General features: G+C 32.7%; 1 protein-coding gene across 8 annotated transcripts in view; it reads left to right on the forward strand.

Moving 5' to 3' along the window:
- Positions 1-18,900, forward strand: part of LOC134232423 (kinesin-like protein KIF21A) — a 51,236-nt gene that overhangs the window by 20,550 nt on the left and 11,786 nt on the right. For 3 of the 8 annotated variants that reach the window (XM_062714370.1, XM_062714376.1, XM_062714373.1), the window contains 10 exons: positions 94-165; positions 452-571; positions 1,993-2,094; positions 2,362-2,521; positions 5,200-5,245; positions 6,304-6,360; positions 9,372-9,462; positions 11,308-11,322; positions 13,867-14,105; positions 14,404-14,562. In XM_062714370.1, the coding sequence (XP_062570354.1) occupies positions 94-165; positions 452-571; positions 1,993-2,094; positions 2,362-2,521; positions 5,200-5,245; positions 6,304-6,360; positions 9,372-9,462; positions 11,308-11,322; positions 13,867-14,105; positions 14,404-14,562 (1,061 nt within the window). Of the gene's footprint in view, positions 1-93; positions 166-451; positions 572-1,992; positions 2,095-2,361; positions 2,522-5,199; positions 5,246-6,303; positions 6,361-8,724; positions 8,738-9,371; positions 9,463-11,307; positions 11,323-13,866; positions 14,106-14,403; positions 14,563-18,900 lie in introns of all 8 variants that reach the window. The other 5 variants (XM_062714377.1, XM_062714372.1, XM_062714374.1 and 2 more) reach the window with 5 other exon arrangements.

Consider the following 18,900-nt stretch of genomic DNA (forward strand, 5'->3'; position numbering starts at 1 on the left):
CATTTGATTGTTTACATTTTGGTTATTTATACATGTACCTAGGATGTGAAAATGTACATGTATGGAGAATGCATTGGCCATTCTATATTGTAGGAGAGAGAAAGTGTCTGCAAGAAGCTCGACAAATTCTGCAGAAAAAGAGATGTAGCCATTAAAGAGGGCAAAGTAAGGGTATTTATAGAGTAACATTGTTTCACTGAGTATCTATCAAACTGAGTTTTTGCATATACAGTCAAACCTCAGACTTGAAAATACCAAGAAAAAAACTTCGAGATGGCAGATTCAAAATATCAAGGGTAAAATACTTTAGGAATAAGTGGTTGGGACTTGCATATCCATGGTAATTGAGATTATAATGTTCAAGGTACCGGAGTTCAACTATAACTAAAGAGAGGGGATTCTTGCTTAGATGTGTTACATGATCTTTATTTCTTATATTTATTTTTATCAGGATGACTCGGTGATAGGAGAACTGAACTGTGTAATAGGAATGCTGCAGGGTCAGGTCCAGTATACACAGGAATACATCTCTGAGTGCCAGTCACAGATCATGCAGATCGAGGAAGCCAAGGCAAGCTTTCTAATTACAAAATTATTTTTATTTGATAGAATCTTTGGGAATAATTTTTTGTACATCATCTTCGCCCATACATGCCAACTTTTGAAAATTCCCATGAGGGATTTAGCGCATGATGACAATTTTCAAAGCTTTAAATTCGCGACATTTTGTCGTGAAATTAAATGATTATATGAAATGATCTTTTTGAAATTTATAATATATTGATATCACTTATCAATACAACTTAGGAATTAATTTAACACAAAAAATAATGTTTTCTTTCCAAAATTGAATTATTTTTTGCTAAAATAGGTGCCTCTCTCACTAAAGAAGGGGTATTTAGTTACATATGTAAACATTTTTTTTCTACCAGGACACATAATTTAGTGAAAAATTGAAAATTGTTCAACTTTTAAATCATTTTTTTTTTCAAAGGCTAAAAAAAAAAATAATGAGGTTTTGATACTGTAAAGTCCTGTTTCTGGAAACATTTTTGAGATTTTTTATTTATATTTCAATAAATTAGAAATTCTAATAAGATATTAAATTTACAGAAATTTATACCACCTATCTAAAAGAGAATTATTTTTTTTACAGTCATGAAATTTGTCAGGCTTAATGGTGCCATGTGGGTACTTCCTTAAGTCATGCACATACCTTAACATATTACGTTTGGGAGAAGGGAGGGAAAAGAAATTCTAATTGACATACACTTGATTGTTTCATCTTAATTTTTTCATAACATTTTAACTGGCAAACTTTACAATATTTTTCATTACAGGTAGATAAAATCTGCAGCTACGCTTTGTAGTTTTCTACTTTCGTTTTCAAAAAACGATCTCTTTGGATTCTGATTTTATGGTTTGATTAGTATTTTATTGTCTTTAATGTATGTTTTTAATAAAATGAATAATAGTTATCACGTTAATCTATGTGTTTCACCTTTCACACCCCTTAAAACTGACAAGATAATCCCCTAATTGCCCCAAGCTACAAACTACTCGTACCTGAACAACTGCGTGCGTTCAAGCATGAAGTGATTTCCTGTGGCTAGGCCTAATTAACACCTGGTTAAATAAACAATGAAACCTATCTGTGTGCATTGAATAAACAAGTCCGACATTGTTATCCCGATTGTCAAAATTCAGCGGTAGGGAAACTTTTAAAATCTGAAATTTTATGGTAATTTTTTTCAAATCGGGAAATTAGGGCAATTTTTCTCTCCCGATCGGGAAGGCAGGATGAAAGGGTAAAATCGGGAGGACCCCGCCTGAATCGGGAAAGTTGGCATGTACATGTATGTCTTCACCTCTTGCTTAAATAATTAATAAAATGATAAATATCTACATCATATTCTACATTAATCTTTGTCTTTCAAGTGGTGTGAAGACTGACTGTTGTACCTTTTATAACATTGTACCTGTATTTTGTAGGAGGATAATGAAGGGTTTGATACCACAGATTTGTTCAATAACTGCTCTTTAGAAGAAACCAGATATTTACTAGAACACTTCATACAGACTTCTATAGGAAGGGTACAGTATTTAGTTTTGCTGTTTACAAAATGGCAGCAAACTTGCATTCGTGATAATGTATTAAGTTTGAGGTAAATCCTTTACATCTGTGTGGAGGTTAGTCAATCCTATTGCAGCCCAATGGGGCTTGGCTCTTCTTAAATCCTGTCTGTGTCTTTGAAGGAAGTTTATCAGTGTATATCCTGCTCTTGTAGGCCCTGGCTTATTGTTCATAATGTTACTATGTTATGTAGGGTTTATATAGGCACAGTTAATTCTATTCAATAGGGCCTGGCTCTCTCTCAGAAGGAGAATGAGTTGAAGGAGATTAGAGAGATGCTGCACCAGACTGAGTTAAACAACACTCTACAGCAGGACCTCCTCAAACACATGATCAACGACCAAGTGGGCATCGAAGTGGACAATCTCATGACCAATGCTGCGGATGGTACGTTTCTTTTTTAACACATAAAAACTGATATGAAACTTTCTACATTCTTTTTTTTATCCCTAATTGCCCTAAGATTAAAGATCAGAAGGTCTGAGAATTTTTATAAATTTGACTGACCCTACCATTGCTGTCATTGTAACTGTTGAATTAAATGTACAGTCAAACCCCATTATCTCAAACTCAAAATTGATACATGTATATCTGGGGGTTTAAGATACTGAAGTTAGACTTTGTAATAAAAGGCAGTTGGGATTTCCAGCTGACTTTAAAATATCTTGGTATGAATTTCAACTGTTTAAGAGATAAAAACAAAAATGTTTTGCAAGGGATGGCTTCAATTTTTTGTTGTTGCAAAAATCAGACTTTATGCCATTGGTTATGTAGAAGTCTGCTTTAATTTAAATTTAGCTTTGTTTGCAGATAGACTTTGACTGAAAATGTTAATCATATTAAATATTTTCAAAATATTTTGTTTGAATTTTGACACTATATTTCAATAGGTTGTCCTATTGTCAGGTACCTTTAGGTTTGTTTGCATTGCTATTAGGGCTGAAACGATACGCCCCCTCCACGATACGATACATATTGCAATACTTGTGTCACAATTCAATTTTTTCAATACGATACAATTTAAGAACGAAACTATTCATAAGGTTAAAGGAAACGTATTCAGATTTCAAAAAAAAAGAGTAAAAGGTGGTGATACAATAGAAATATACTACCAGGGGTATGCAATTTAAAAATTCAAGTACTAGCCCACTAGCCCCAAGTAAAAAGTTACTAGCCCAAATACAGGGACAAAAATTAAAATAAAACTAATGTTGAAAAAAAATTAATCATTGAAAAAGTCAGGGTACTAAGGTCATTCTTTTGAAAATTAAAATTTTATTCTCCCTATTAAAATTAAATCATATAAAACTAATGATTATGACAGAAAATAAAAATGAATTTTAAAAAATTATCTAAGATCTTTCCTTTTCTGATTATTTTGCACTAGCTCATTTAGAATGAAAATAAATTCATTTTGTTTTCATATTAAATCCTTAAATACACTAGAAATATATATTTCATGTGAATCACACTGATCTTTCAGTTGTTTGAGTGATCTTAAATAATTTAATGAGATATCTGCATGTATTTACAATAAACGGAGGAATGGAGGAAATTCGGATTAGGAAAAAAACCGATCGTTTTTGGAAGTAAATAAGTCAGGAAGTACTGCAAAATGGAGAAAATTATGGAGATTTATTGACAGTAGGAGCATGCTGCCTGGAAAATATTCACTGGTTTTGAATTTGATATCAAAAAATGAGTAAAATATCGGTTGTACTTTTCATGTATTACATGCGTAGTTATAATTTTTACTAGCCCGAATTTACTAATTTGTTAATAGCACATCTCTGATACCTGTGGTTCTGTTGATTAAGAACACTTTATTCGTATAAATAATAGCAGAGGCAGCCTACTCTGAAACTTTACCGTCCCAATTTTCTCCCTCGTGTGTGTCAAACTGTTAAAATAAGGTCGAACCCGATCTATTTCAAAGAGTTAACCAAACCCGATTATAAAAAACGTATTGAACCGAAAATCGAGATGGTGAATCGAACATTGAACCGAGCACTTATATCGAACAATATCGATATTTCGGTGAATCGTTTCAGCCCTAATTGCTATTCATTCTTGGGTTTACAGATAATCCATAATTTCTCAATTTTTTAGCTCTACTGGTCAGAGACCAGAAGAGCTTATGCGATAGTAATGCGTCCGTCGTCCGTCCGTCTGTCCGTCTGTCTGTCTGTCTGTCTGTCTGTAAACAATTTTTCAAAATGCTACTCCTCCTACAGTTTTAGTCTGATTTCAATATAACTTGGCACACAAGTAGACTACACTAAGATACATAATTCTGTTTATCGGTTTTTGATTTCGATGAACGGTGTTGCCGTGGTTACTAAAAATAGAAATTTCTGTGAAATTCTTTCAAAATGCTACTCCTTCTACAGTTTTAGTCTGATTTCAATATAACTTGGCACACAAGTAGACTACACTAAGATACATAATTCTGTGTATCGGTTTTTGATTTCGATGAACGGTGTTGCCGTGGTTACTAAAAATAGAAATTTCTGTGAAATTCTTTCAAAATGCTACTCCTCCTACAGTTTTAGTCTGATTTCAATATAACTTGGCACAAGTAGACTACACTAAGATACACAATTCTGTGTATCAGTTTTTGATTTCGATGAACGGTGTTGCCGTGGTTACTAAAAATAGAAATTTCTGTGAAATTCTCTCAAAATGCTACTCCTTCTACAGTTTTAGTCTGATTTCAATATAACTTGGCACACAAGTAGACTACAGTAAGATACATAATTCTGTATATCGGGTTTTGATTTCGATGAACGGTGTTGCCGTGGTTACTAAAAATAGAAATTTCTGTGAAATTCTTTCAAAATGCTACTCCAAATACAATTTTAGTCTGATTATAATATAAATGTTGCATGCAAGTAGACTGCACTAAGAACATAAAGAGACTTAATCAAGGATCATTATTCTATTTATTGCTGTTGAAAAGTTTCAATTTCCAACTGCTTAAGTACTTTTCTCTTCCTTTGCTATAAGTACAAACCAGTAGAGCTTCAGTCTCGACAGAGACTTCTGGTTTAAAATTTCAATTTAAGATTTGGAATTGTCTGAGGAATCAGCCTCCTCCTCACCTGCCGACAGGTAAGTCACACTTGTTCCTGTGTCGCATAGAGCGCTTCATAAACAATGCTTTAGGGCATCTCTTGTGAATTTAACTCAAGCGTCATCTAAAGTATGTTTTTAAAAAGCTTTTGCATAAGTTTATATTGAGTAACTGGCATTTTGAGAAATTTTAGATATTTTCTTAGATAAAATGTTTGAGAAACCCTGTTAGGCTTTTGAGAAATTATCCTGCTATTAAAAAAATCTTCTTTGATACAGTTTACTAACAGTTGAAAAGATAGTTTTGAAAATTGAAATATTACACTTCATTTTGTAATTTTTTTCCTCTTTAGTTTTGTTTTTGTTTATGTGCATTTTGACATTTGTTTATCCATTTTCCACCACGGTTTTGATGCCTTTCTGTTATCATATTGTACAAACCACTCATTTTCCTGGTAATTCTCTGGTAGTTGAGGTTAACATGATGTTAGTTATGGGGTGCTTGAAATATCAGGAATTTAAGTGTCATATAATATTATCATGCAAGATTGGTAGTTAGTAGAAAGGCAGATTATTTAAAGTCAATTTTTCTTCTGTATTCAAAATGTTTCAGAAAACGTTACACTCTTAAGTACAGGTAGGACTTTATTTCAAGCCTGTTTTGGAGAACACTCCACAAGCACCTGCTATACGGACATTTTGCCATGCTTGCACACACAATACACTGATTGAGAAATGAATCGATTTAGACACATATTGTGATTTTACTCTGAGAACACATGACATAAGGGCCTTATAAGCTTACATTGTGAGGGTTGTCATCAAGGTCAGAATTAAATTGCATGATTCCTGCATTTCAGTTGAAGTTAAGCTTAGGTGTGTAAATGTGAGTTTATTTGGGGTTATTTTTTACACAGAAACACTGAGTTAAGTCAATTTTTAAAAATTAAATGTAGTTACATCTAGTGTCTATCCATAACACTAACTGTTAGGGAAAGGTGGTTTAGGGTAAATGTTTCCAAGGTAGTTATAATCATTTTCTTGCTGCTTTTATGCCTCCTTTGGGACAGGTTTACATTTTAATCCCTCCTTTTCAGAGTGAGCAGCAAACCCAATATTACTGACCGTTCCGCAAACTTTGAAAATTTAATTAGGTAATATGAGCTCTTAATCAACAGCCTTAATTATATCCTGGGTACTACTTACGGCTAATCGGTCATCTGTCGGCTTTTTCACTTAGTCTCATTGCAGTCAGTATTTACATGTATATATATAGTCATCGCACTGTCTTGCTGCTCTAAAAGTGAAAGTCTATAATATATGTGTAACTATATAGAAGTAACATACATGTATAATCTACATTTGGATTTTTTTTCTAATTTGTAACATGGTCACTTTTTTTATTTCTTTATTTTTCACTTATGTCTCGTAATAAATTTAATGTTATAATTAATATCATTAAACTTTCATTTGTAAGCAGAATTGGAATATTCTTTTTTTTATATGAATAAAATATGTCATAATTTGAATTATATACCAGTATGTATGGTGGATATCTTCTTGCATATTTAATGATAAGCAGAATTTGGCACACATACTCTCAAAACTACTTGGACAATAGCATGAAAATATTTGTATAATGCACTGGCATATCCTCAAGAGAATATTATATGTATATGACGCAAGATATAATTTGAATTGGACTAAAGCACTGGCACTGAAAATTAGGTTGGGGAAAACGCATGTGAGAGGTGGTGAAAAGTCAGGTAGAGGCGCACTTTAAATTTTCTTATGCCAGAGATTTGGGATTAGTCTCGGATGAACTTTAAGCAGTGCATTCTTCTGTATTGCCATTTCTAATTTTTTACAGCTTAGCAGAGCATTTAACATTTAAAATCATAAAATATTTTTAAATTTTATAAGTTCATATAAAACATATTCAGTGAAGGTCAGGCAACTTGTATCAATATAATAAAACATACATTTAAACACAGAACCTTTAATACTGCTTACATTGATTTCAATATCTATTTTTGAAATATAGTGACACGAATTATAGCAATACTCGTAACTTTTGTACAATTTCTGGTTATTGACATTTTTTTAACATTTTGATTTTTTTCTTTTTTTATTCCTGCTGCTTGCCCGGTACATTTTGGGGTACCTTGGATTTTCCTCTTTACTATGAAATCTATGTTGTTTGGATGTCAATTTCTGGCTTAGTTTTGACCCCTATGTCTTCACCATTCTGGTGCTGATAGTTTGTTTTATTATGGAGATTCTTAGTTTATGACGACACAGATTTGGTACGTGAAAGATGTATTATTTTTTCATGTGTAACTTTTTTTTGTACTTTATCTCTCTGAGTATACATGTAAATGTTAGTGTCAATCTGGTGATCTGCTATACATATAGTTCTATAGTTTTTCACTATATAGCCAGGGGTAAGATCAAAACCGATTTCAATTTTGGTATATATTAATTATATAAATGAAATAAACGAAACAGTAACACAGCATGTATGTAGCAATTTGATTTAGTTTCTGTTACAGAAATTAGAATTAAAAATGACAAAATGATAATATATTGTAAGGGTTAGATTTAAGCAAGTCATTCACATCACTCTATATTATAACTCTCTTAGGAACTGTGGTACCCTGGTACTTCAGAATTCTTGTTCATGGATAAATATGAATATCAAATGATAAGTTTGCTGGAAAGGTTGGGGGTGTATTTTTACTTCATGATTTATTCAAAAGCAAGAGAAATGCACAAAATTTTGGTTCTGACATCTACATAATGATAGTTAACAGTGAAAATAACTTCCTAAGTTTATTGGAGATTTGCAGTTAGAAGAACTTGGATAATGACTGCAATCGATTATTATTGACATGGAGGCTTATTTACTGGGTATTCTGAATTATATCTTTACAGGGTTTTTTTTTTATTTGCATACTTTAAAATATACATGTACCTTGTTCTTTATTTGTGAAATAATATGAAATGATGCAGCAAAATCATTAATGTGTATCCCATTCACCATGTAAAGATGATTATGTTCTGCAATAATTTGACATAGATATGTAAAGTAGTCTCCATACGTAAATAATGTGAATAATTGCAGTCGATTCTGAAGTCCACTTCACTGCAAATGTCCAATCTGACTATTTTGCCATCATTATTATATGTTTAGTAGCTGTATATTAATTTACACTATCACTATTTGTGACTATCAAGTTGTCATGATACTGTTATGTCTAAGAAGGAAATGCATTATGGATTTGAATATTGGTCTCTGTTAAATCAAATGAAAAATCCGACCGGCCCATTCTTGTAAATCACCTAATATACCTGCTATTTTGGATAAAATTTTAAAAGAGTATGTACAAAATACATGAGAGAAAAGGTACAAATCGTGATTTGAACTTCATGAAGAATGTAAAAATTTGTTTGCAGAATTGAATTAATTTATGATAATGATATTTATGTGTATATTGCAATATATTTACATTTAACAGAAAATTCAAGAAGGTATGGATTATAAAATATTTGTTAAAATAAGCAGCATATTTTTCTTGATTTCATAATCTGCAGACTCTGCCTTTTTCTATCTGTATACTCTCTGCATTGTAATATTATTAAAATGAAGGTCTTTGAATGGCCTATATCTGAAAGATTCAGATAAGTAATGTATGCCAAGTCAGAAGAAGGATCTAGGGAATCAGTTGGTGCACGAAACATGCTACGATTCCAAAATGCATTTTCTTTACTTTATGTATAGAATTCAAATGGAGATCTGATAGCTAATTATGTCTGTTTGCGAAATAGCTCAATACTTTATGATAATTCTAATATTCTTTTAACTTGTTCACTGTTCCCTATATGCAAGATAACTCGAAAGTTTGACCATCAGATCTCCATGTTAATAACTGTATACTAATTTTATAATCTTTATAATGCCTTTTTGTTTCATTTAGATTTATTTTGCAGAACTTTATGAATGCTGTTCTGTTTATATTTGTTTTTTTTTTCTGTATTAGCATGTTGTGTTTTATTATTTTCTTCTTTCTTTATCCTTTGCTCCCCTTTACTGCTGCTGCTGATGTTGGCTTGGATTTATTTGCGATTTAATGCTGACGATTTTGTTTCCTGCTGCGCTCTTCAGCATGTTTGAGAACACTCCTGAGGTTTCTTCCACTGTGGTTAACAGTACCGTCAGTGTGCCCCCAGCTGAGCCCCCCGTCAGGGGAAATAAGGTAAGTCGTACCCCCCTCAGACAATAAATCACCCAGGGTCATTCCTGTCTGGTCCTTTATGGGAGAGGTTATTGGATAATCACATCACCACAGGCCATAACACAGGGTTTACACCAAAGCATGCATCTGTTCCAGTTAAATATTTGTTGAAATTCCTTCATTGCATGTTCATGGTCACGAGCAGCATGCATTCAACATTATTTGACATGTATTAGAGTCTACATTCAAAGTATTGATGCATGTTTCATGTTGTTCTAGTGATGTTAATTGTTTAGTGGTACATAAGTATTATGTAGAATGAAAATTTACATACACGTACATGTATCTGCATGTCCTTTTAAAATTTTCTTTCTGTGGCCCAAGTTCCCCTACCCTTCTTTTAAACTGAATAGATCACATGGAGTTTTAAGGTTGAATAATGGATAGTTTATGGAGGTGTTATTTGTTGTAGCTCCAGTTCTGTGTTTGAAGGAAGAAATGAAACAAATAATTCCAAAATTCAATGATAAAAAGGATAGGAATCAACAGTTTTGGTTGGAATACAAAACAGTCAGGGCAATAGGGCATTCTTTGTAGTCAGTTGTAGTTCACTCAAAAAAGTGCCCTAAATAGGCACTCTTGTTGATTTTTGTAAATCATATGGTTTTCTAGCTGGTCTTGCATTCGCCAGTCTATTAGGTTGTTCAAACATTTTACCATATGAATTTTTTTTCTGGGCATATCTTATTGCAATTTCTCTTTGTTGTCAAATTAAAATTTTTACCTTAGTTTATATTTGTAAATTTAGTTACCTCTTTTGATTTAATTGTTTTTTATTTGAATTTATTTTTGTCCTGATAGTTAAATACTCAAGTATATAGTTTTGTAATTTACAAATTGTATCAATCATATAAATGTTAGTGCTATTTTGATCTATTTTTTGCTGACAGACTGTTTAGGAGACAGGTTAAGTCCAGTCCTGTGTTTTATAATACGCCCTTGTCAGCCTGTCAGTTCTATCCATCTTTAGAACAGGTACTAACTCAGAATCCATCTCTCTCTTTCTGTAGAACATAAGTAATGCAAATGTTGAATGGAAAAGATTTTGTTGAAATACTTGAAAAGGGGGGGGGGGGTATCATATGCCCAAATTTTTTAACAAGGTTGTCCACTGCCGTAAATCTGGAAATTTTTTCGATTCCCTTTTCTGCACTGTATATTTTGCTCACCTTAAGTAAGTGTACTGGTTATAGTTTATAGTGCATTACTATAAGCCCAAATTTGCAAGCAGGATGATGCATTTAAGAGTTGTCTAGGTCTAATGACCATTCTGCAAATGCTGACTGACTGAGTTAAAGTTTCAAGATGAGTGGCCAGGATAACTTCTTGAAGTTTGTGTATTCCAAAGTCACAAGAAGCCCTTCTTGAGCCAAATTTGAAAATACATGTTTGCGTTTAGCGATGCTTATTACAATACTAGTACTGCTTTTGATGAGCATCTTACCTAAGTTTATTTCTCAAGCAAAATTTAATCTTCTATGTTTATATTATTTATGAATTTCTCTGATATCATATAAAAGGGAGAGATGGAATAGCTGTTGTGATTAAGCTATGTAGGTAGAAGGTTTATTTGATGGTGTCATTGTTATTGCTTTAATTAGATTATTTTTGTGTGAGGTGTTTTTATTACTTTTTTGTCATTCTTTGTGCTGGCTGTGTATTCATATTGGTCATCCATAGAAAATATTTTTTAAAAGGTTGGGTCAGTGTTCGATTAATTTCCCTTTTCCATAGCATGCAATATTCATTGGCCTTTCAATATTGTACTGTATCTTGGCATGACAATCTTCCTAACCAATGTTTTAGGAGTTGGCTTCACCGGTGAGTAAAATGGAATGAACACAATAAAAATTTAATGTATATTCTTATTTCTTACTGCATACATTATGTATTCATAATATTGTATATTACATAGCACTATTTACACAGTTTATTTATTTAATGATATTTATATATTTTTTTTATTTTACATTTTTTGAATTTTCTCAAAGGAGAACAAGCTACCAATTCTCACAATTTCACATTAGGGTGAATTACTGCCCAGATTTTCTTTCAAATTTTATCACATTAAGCACTGACTTGCATCTTTTATAATTTACAATGTAATGATAAAATACCAAGTAGCTTTTCTTTGGAAAATTACCATTATGTCTATTCATGTGATAAGGCCTGCATGGGTAAGAGATTAATGAAAAATTAGCCATTAATTAATATACAGCTGTTGTCATAGTTGCAGAGGAAGCCTCGCAAGTTTCAGACTCCAACATTATCTTTTCTGCGGAAGCAAAAATCAGCTGTAAAAGTTAGAAAATGAAAGTGATTAACCATTAAATAATGAATAAATTGATCACTGCATGCAACATATTTTTAGAAATCCAAACATTTACTGCATGTATGTGATGTGAACACATTTAATTTGGTTGTTGTAAACTAAAAATGTGCATTAAATTGAAGATTATAAATTTTTTGTCAAACTGAATAAACACAGTTTAGAAATATAATAACAGTAAGATTTCAGTGATGTCTTTACTGCATGGTTTGAAAAAAAATGATGTGAAAATTTTTTCTTGTATCTGACAAATTGCATGGTATAGATTCATCCTTTATTAGAAAGGGGGAGGGAGCATATAAATTATTCAAAAGGAAAGCATTGAATATTATGAGTTTTTTTTATCCCTGGTATATATATATATATACATCTAAAGTAGAGTAGGTAATGTATATTTTTTTTATAAAACTTATATGCTTATACATATTGGTGATAACAATTTAACTGCATCAAAAGATTTGACTAGCTTTTTTTTTTCCTCAAATCCGAGTTTAGATTAGTTTCATAGAAATAATTTAAGATATGTTTTATTCACATATGCTGATACATATTGGCTTAACCAATTTGATTTTTAGCTCACTTGAGCCAAAGGATGCTTTGAGCCGATAAGTCTGTTATCATTGTTGTGAACTTTAACATTTCCATCTTCTTCTCCAGAACCACTGGACCAATTTCAACCAGAATTTGCACAATTAAAGTATCTATGGGTAAAGGGGATTCAAGGGACTCAAGTTTGTTTCAAAGAAGGGTCATGCATCCTTTTAAGGGGAGATATTTGAGGAAAGCGAAAATTTTTTTCTCAAGAACCACTAGGCCAGAAAAGATGAGAGCTTTACACGATATTGTAGCCTCAAGTCATTTAAATCATGACCCCCCCAAAACGGGATGAAGGTACTTTAAGTGATCGTTTTACAAAGGAATACTTATGAAAAAATCTTTTAAAGAACAACAAAGTCATGATTAGTCATATTTACATGAAATCTTTCTTAGGTAGTGTAGATTCAGGTTTGTTCAAATCATGACCACTCAGGGTAAAGTGGGGCCACTATGGGTAATAAAAGTTTATTAAATTGGAATACAAAGAAAGAAATCTTTAAAATATAAAAAGATTATGCCATGATATATTTTCTTAATTTTGCATAATTATGAATATATTGGGAAATCATATAAGGTACGGAAGGGCTTTAGTTATTCAGGTGAGCCTTATGGTCCATTGGTCTCTTGTTTTCACTTCACACATGCAAATTGGTGAGAGTTTTTCAACTTTTCATATTTTCATGGCCTTAACATTACCCTAATCTGAAAGAAACAGGGTACATTTCTTTTCTTGTTGCATTGCTAATGAACCCTGGGTGGGGCATTTGTGTCCTAAGAACTCAGGGTAAATCTTATTTTTTTATCGGTTTAATACTAGTACATACTTATTGACTAGATGGATTATTTTCATAAATTGGAACATTATTAATTTTAGTTTCAAAGTTGGTTTTGAATTCACATAGTCAGCAGGTATATTAATAGGTTGTGTATCCATTCTCTAATATTGCATTTAAAATTATTGCTCAATTTACTATCATGACAAAAGAACTACCCAAAATATATTTATAGTCAACATTTATTATATTATAGCAATGATTTGTGTACTTAATCAGTAATTGGAAAAAAATTAGACTTGGCTTATTTTTACATTAAAAAAAACCCACTATCCATTGTATTAACAAAATAACTAAGATTAAGAGTTTTAGTTTTTTAAATAATCAAGGATTTTCATGTTTCACAAAAACTTTTACTATAATCAATTTACAAAACATGCATTTAGTTTGTCATTGGAGGAGGGATATATAGCTTAAGATATTTTCTTTTCTCTTTAAATATATTTTAAAATCTGAGCTTTTTCTGTAAAGAAACGTGTGTTATTTACTATTTTAACTTTGAGTAGTAAACTATAAATCAGTTTTCTCCTTTTCCAGTAGGATATATTTATAGGACAATGATGTATATTTGTCTGGTTGGTTGACACAATATTTTCTTGTTACCAGGTCAGAAGGAAAACCCCTTTACCCCAAGAGCTGCTGTACGCTGATGGAAGTGTCACACCTCTTTTACCTTTGCCAGAGACCCCAGAAGAAGAAGAGGGGAGTTCTCCCAGAAAAGAGCCCCCAGAAGTCCCTCCCAAGCCCCTCAGGAAGCTGGCTACACAGGGGGTAGACAGTCAGCTGATGCCACCCCCCAGAACCACGGGAATGATGAAAATGTCCTCATCCTCCAATCTGTCAAAGTAGGTGTTTATAGTTTTGGTTCCATGATTTCTTTCTAGTGAAACTTAGTGATTTTGGTGGAAAAATTAACCAGAAAAAGTCTTGATAGATGTATCAATTCAGAAAATGCATACAGAATTTTTTTCATCAACTCAAGCCATGAACTGGAGTACGCTCATAGCTCTTCAAGATTGAGACAAACTCACATTAAGCCTGTTGGTTGCAATGATCAAGGTTTTGATAATTGATGTATTAAGTAAATTTCAGTGGCTTATTTTATCTTTTTATCAGAGTTTTGAGATAAATGTAATATTTCAGGATCGGTGTTGAGTCGGCCCCCAAACCTGCCCGCCCAGACCCCGGTCCCTCCCCCCGATTTCAGAGGAAGGACTACAGCAAGCCTAGTCCTGAACCCTCCCCTGTGTTCCGACGGGAAAACAACAGTTCTTCCAGCCTCATATCCAGGTCTAGCTCCATGTAAGTCAAGGATTTATAGTTATATTTTACTTTATTTAAAGTATATTTATTAACAGTATGTACAGACTGCTGCTGAATGCTTGGAAAGTTGAAAAATTATAGCTAAAATTATTTGCTTTCACTTGTTTTCATCTTTTGCTGTTGGATTGAGTTTTATCAGTGATGTTTTCTTTTTGGTCATAATCCAAGGAAAAAAACAGGAAAAAGACTTGGACTGATTTTTTATTTACATAATGAAAACTCATTAAAGTGTGTTTATTTTACATCTAATGAATAAAACCATAAGCATGTTAATTGTCCTTTTAAGTTGGGAAAGCATTATGGATTTCAGACGAAACAAAAAACACAAAATCCATAATTGCAATCCTAATGAAGAAAAAAATTCTTCAATTCTTTAGAATGAATCATCACTCTCATTCAAGAATAAAAGAAATGCCTTTCTTTCTTCAGTATGTTTTAAATGCAGTTGTTGCAGCCTTCCTGTTACGTTGCTGCAGGTTTTGCCTCTTGCTGTGACACAGCCATTAGTTCTTTGTGGCCCATGATGTGGGCTAGTCGATATTCCTCGACCTCCATGTGCTCGATCATTCGCCGTGACCTTGACATTTTACGTAGGTAGCTCTGAAGCTGTGAATTGCTGGAACGTCGGCCAAGTCTGCTAGCGGTGTTCTGGGGAACTCCTGCTCGACTTGCTTTACTCTGAAATAGGAGTGTAGAAAAATCTCAGAATTGAAGAAAAATGCTTATTATTATAAGATTATGGAAAGAAATTAAAAGTAAATCTTGACTCTAAGACAAAATAGAAATGTGAGAAGTTTTTAAATATTTTTGAGAAGCATTTTAGGTTGCAAGATGTGACAGTTTATTAAATTTACATGTAACAATTATTATTTACAGTGGAGCCTCATTTATCCGGACGCTTTGGTCCTAGTCAATTTGTCCTGATATGTGAAGCGTCCGGATATCTGAATTACCATTAAAACAAGAATAAATAACAAAAAAAAATTCTGTTTCGAAGAAAAGTCGTCCGGATACTGAAGCATCCGGATATCTGGCGTCCGGATATCTGAGGGTCCACTGTATATGAATGTCAGATCATGCTTGTCCTCTCTTCCATACATTACATAAGCAAAATGGCATGGTAAGACTCTAAGACCATATGATTACGAAACTTTCATCCAGAAATATTTAAGATTTGATAAAAGATAATAACTAGGTCACTTGTATGAACTACATGTGTGCAAATTAAGTGATACTGCAGCCAAGTAGGTCAAACACAGATTGACCTTGTACCCTAGTCTGAACCATTTAAATCTGATACATTCCATGTCTCTAAATTTATATAAGTACTTTGGTTCTTAATATCTTAAAAGAATCATTAATCTGTGTATTGATTTGCTAATGTGTCCAACTTGTAACTCATCATAGAAAGTAAAATGTAGAAGCTTATTAGTAGTGATTTGATAATGCATTTTATCTTTAAAAATTTCTTCGTATAAAGTTGGCAGCAATTGTTTTTTTACATGTATTTTCTAACTTTCTAAATTTTAACCTTTTGTGGAAAAAGGAAAAATATATTTTGTCTTTTTCAGTTCTTTATGAATAATAATCAATGTGAACAATAATTAACTAATATTGAAATATTTTAAATGCTAACTTTTTCACTCAAAATGGACAATTTGGGATCTATATGACTGTATCAAGAGGTGTTATATCAAGATGCATTTAGTAAGATATCTTAACCTTTTATTATCTAGAGATTAGATATCTTACCCTGTTAATATCTAGAGGTTTTTTTGTCTGTGTTAGTAGAGATGTGATGTCTATTGTATAAAGATTAACTTACCCTGTTACTGTCTGTAGTGTTCAGTGATTCCTGACTACTGAGTAGAGACTCATACGAGCTGAGATGGGTACGTCTACGTGGCATCTCACCAAACCGTAAATGATGCTCGTTTTCCTGCATTCTCATTCTGACAGCATGTAAGATTTCAGATAATGTCTTTCTCCGTACATCAGGGTCCCTTATTGAAATGTACAGCATTTTGTGGTCGGCCGTTTCCTTGGGATTTAGGTGCCGCCTGTTTCCGAGGTCCAGTGGAGGCAGGTAATGTTGCCTCTGGTTCACACTCTGGTGTTCAGATTTATCTTCTGAACCAGATTGCTGGGAGTTTTTTGAATCAGTATCAGAATCACTGTCCTCAATCCTCATGTCTGAATTTTCTCCAGTGAACACAGCAACTTGGTTTTTGGAGGAAAACTTGACTTTCTTTTTCTCTCGAGATTTTCCTTTTTTAGGAATGATTTTATCACTTCTGTCTGGGTCCTCAATTTTGGGCATGACCAGATCGTCCTGTAAAAGTTCCTGGGCAGCAGCGATGCCCTGGGGTGGATTTATGGGGGGTAAATTGTTCAGAGAGATGTGTTGTCCTGAGTCCCATTCTGAATTTTTATTTGTCCAGGTCAGAGGGGGCTGGTTTGTAATATTTCCTTCTTTGATACTCGGAAGCTTCAGAATTCCATCCACCGCCTTTTTCTCCTCAGAAGTTTCAGAATTTCTAGAAGATTGTTTGGTCTTTTTCTTCCTGTTCTTTTTTAATTTGTGAGCTGCAACATTTGGGGCGTGGAATACTCGGCGACTTTTGGACGTTGTGGATAATTCGGTACTTCCTGTAGATGTGGGAGTTTCGCTGCCAGACAATCTCAGCTCCTCCATTTCGTGTCTTAGACTTGCAAGGTGATGAAGAAGTTGCTGCTTCTCAGAGGAGTAGGTCTTCATCGTCTGTCGCAAGTCATCCTGCAGTTTTTTAGTGGACCGTTGCAGGAAATTGCCGTACATGGTGTGTCGGATAAAAACAACCCTGCAAAGTAATTTTGATAAAAAAATTGTTTTTATCTTCACTTCATAGAAAATATTGAAGTCTGAAGTAGAGAGAATCTCTTTCTAGAATAAATTTTTGAAAGAAATCTTTAAATGTCTTAAAAGATTTGCCGGCTCATTGGATAGCTTAGTAATCCCTTGCACAAATTATGACCTACCAAATCAAGAAAAAATTGCAGTTTAATCCCCTGTTATAATATAATGGTGTTGAATATGATTTTTATTAAGATTTTTTAAACCTATTTAGAGGTCAGTGAATTTTACAGGTATTAATCTTCCGAACTTAATTATAAGGATTACGTCAAAGAGGATGATAGCAGGAGTGCTATAATAATTTGTTACGTATGTTATTCATATTTCTAAAAAAAATATATTGATGAAAGTAATTCTCTTATTTAATTTCAAAGATTCTATTACCCCCTTATATAATTAATAATTAAAAAGATCATACCTCTAATAATTCAAAGAATCCTGCTATTCACTTGATTATGTCTAAGGTCTGTTTATATTTTGTTCAAAGTGACAAAATTTTCTTGACGTGCATCGATCATTTAAATGAGAATGAATCGATTTAAATCCTATACAAAGTCGCTGCCTGTTTACATGTTTGTGCCACCCAAAGCAAACCAGATACATAATGGATTGATGATGTTTTTATATTTTTTACTCAAAACAGATTGATCTTTAATTGATTTTTGATGGTTTGGATTAGCAGAATTCTATGGGTGATGGCTTTAAGCTTATGATTTTACAGAAAGATAACATCAGTGCTATTTCATTCAATTTTCGGCTTTGTAAACAAGATAAAAATCATTAAATAAAACATTGAGGATGGGTGTAGTTACTGATATCCTGAGTGGCAAATATTTGAGGATGAAACAGTTCAAGTGTAAACAAATTCTTACTTAATATTCACAAAAAACTATAATGTGTTTTTTTAGAGAACAAAAATCAAATTAAAAATTTTTTGTAAGATAAAAATTATTTTTAAAAAGGGAGGCATATTAAAGAAAGAAAAATACTTGATAAAAAAAATTACCAATTATGTAAAAATTTACCTATTAGCAACATAATTATAACTCAACTTACCATATTACAAGGTTCCCATTTAGGTTTAACAGAATGCAAATAGCAGACTCCAAAATGAAGTTAATTGATTGCCAACACGGCTGATTTTGTTTGATTCTTGAAAATAAATGCTTCCTGTATTTCTACTTTGTCTTACACAGAAGCAAGATAAAGTGCTAAATGTCAATAAAATTTGACAGCTAGCAGCCCAAGTATTTTTCAAGTAGCTAATTCAGTCCCTGGCCCGATTTTCTTAACTCCCTTTTGATCACCAAAACATGGGACTTTCATTATACGGCTTTGACGCATGGATTCAATATTGACCATACATCCTATATTGGTTTTTTTTGTCTGTTAAACAAACTGAATCAAATCTGAGCAATTTTGAT

Source organism: Saccostrea cucullata, unplaced genomic scaffold (genome assembly GCF_032062105.1).
Source record: "Saccostrea cucullata isolate Sc308-1 unplaced genomic scaffold, CSIRO_AGI_Scuc_v1 ctg21, whole genome shotgun sequence".
Lineage (NCBI taxonomy): Eukaryota > Metazoa > Mollusca > Bivalvia > Ostreida > Ostreidae > Saccostrea > Saccostrea cuccullata.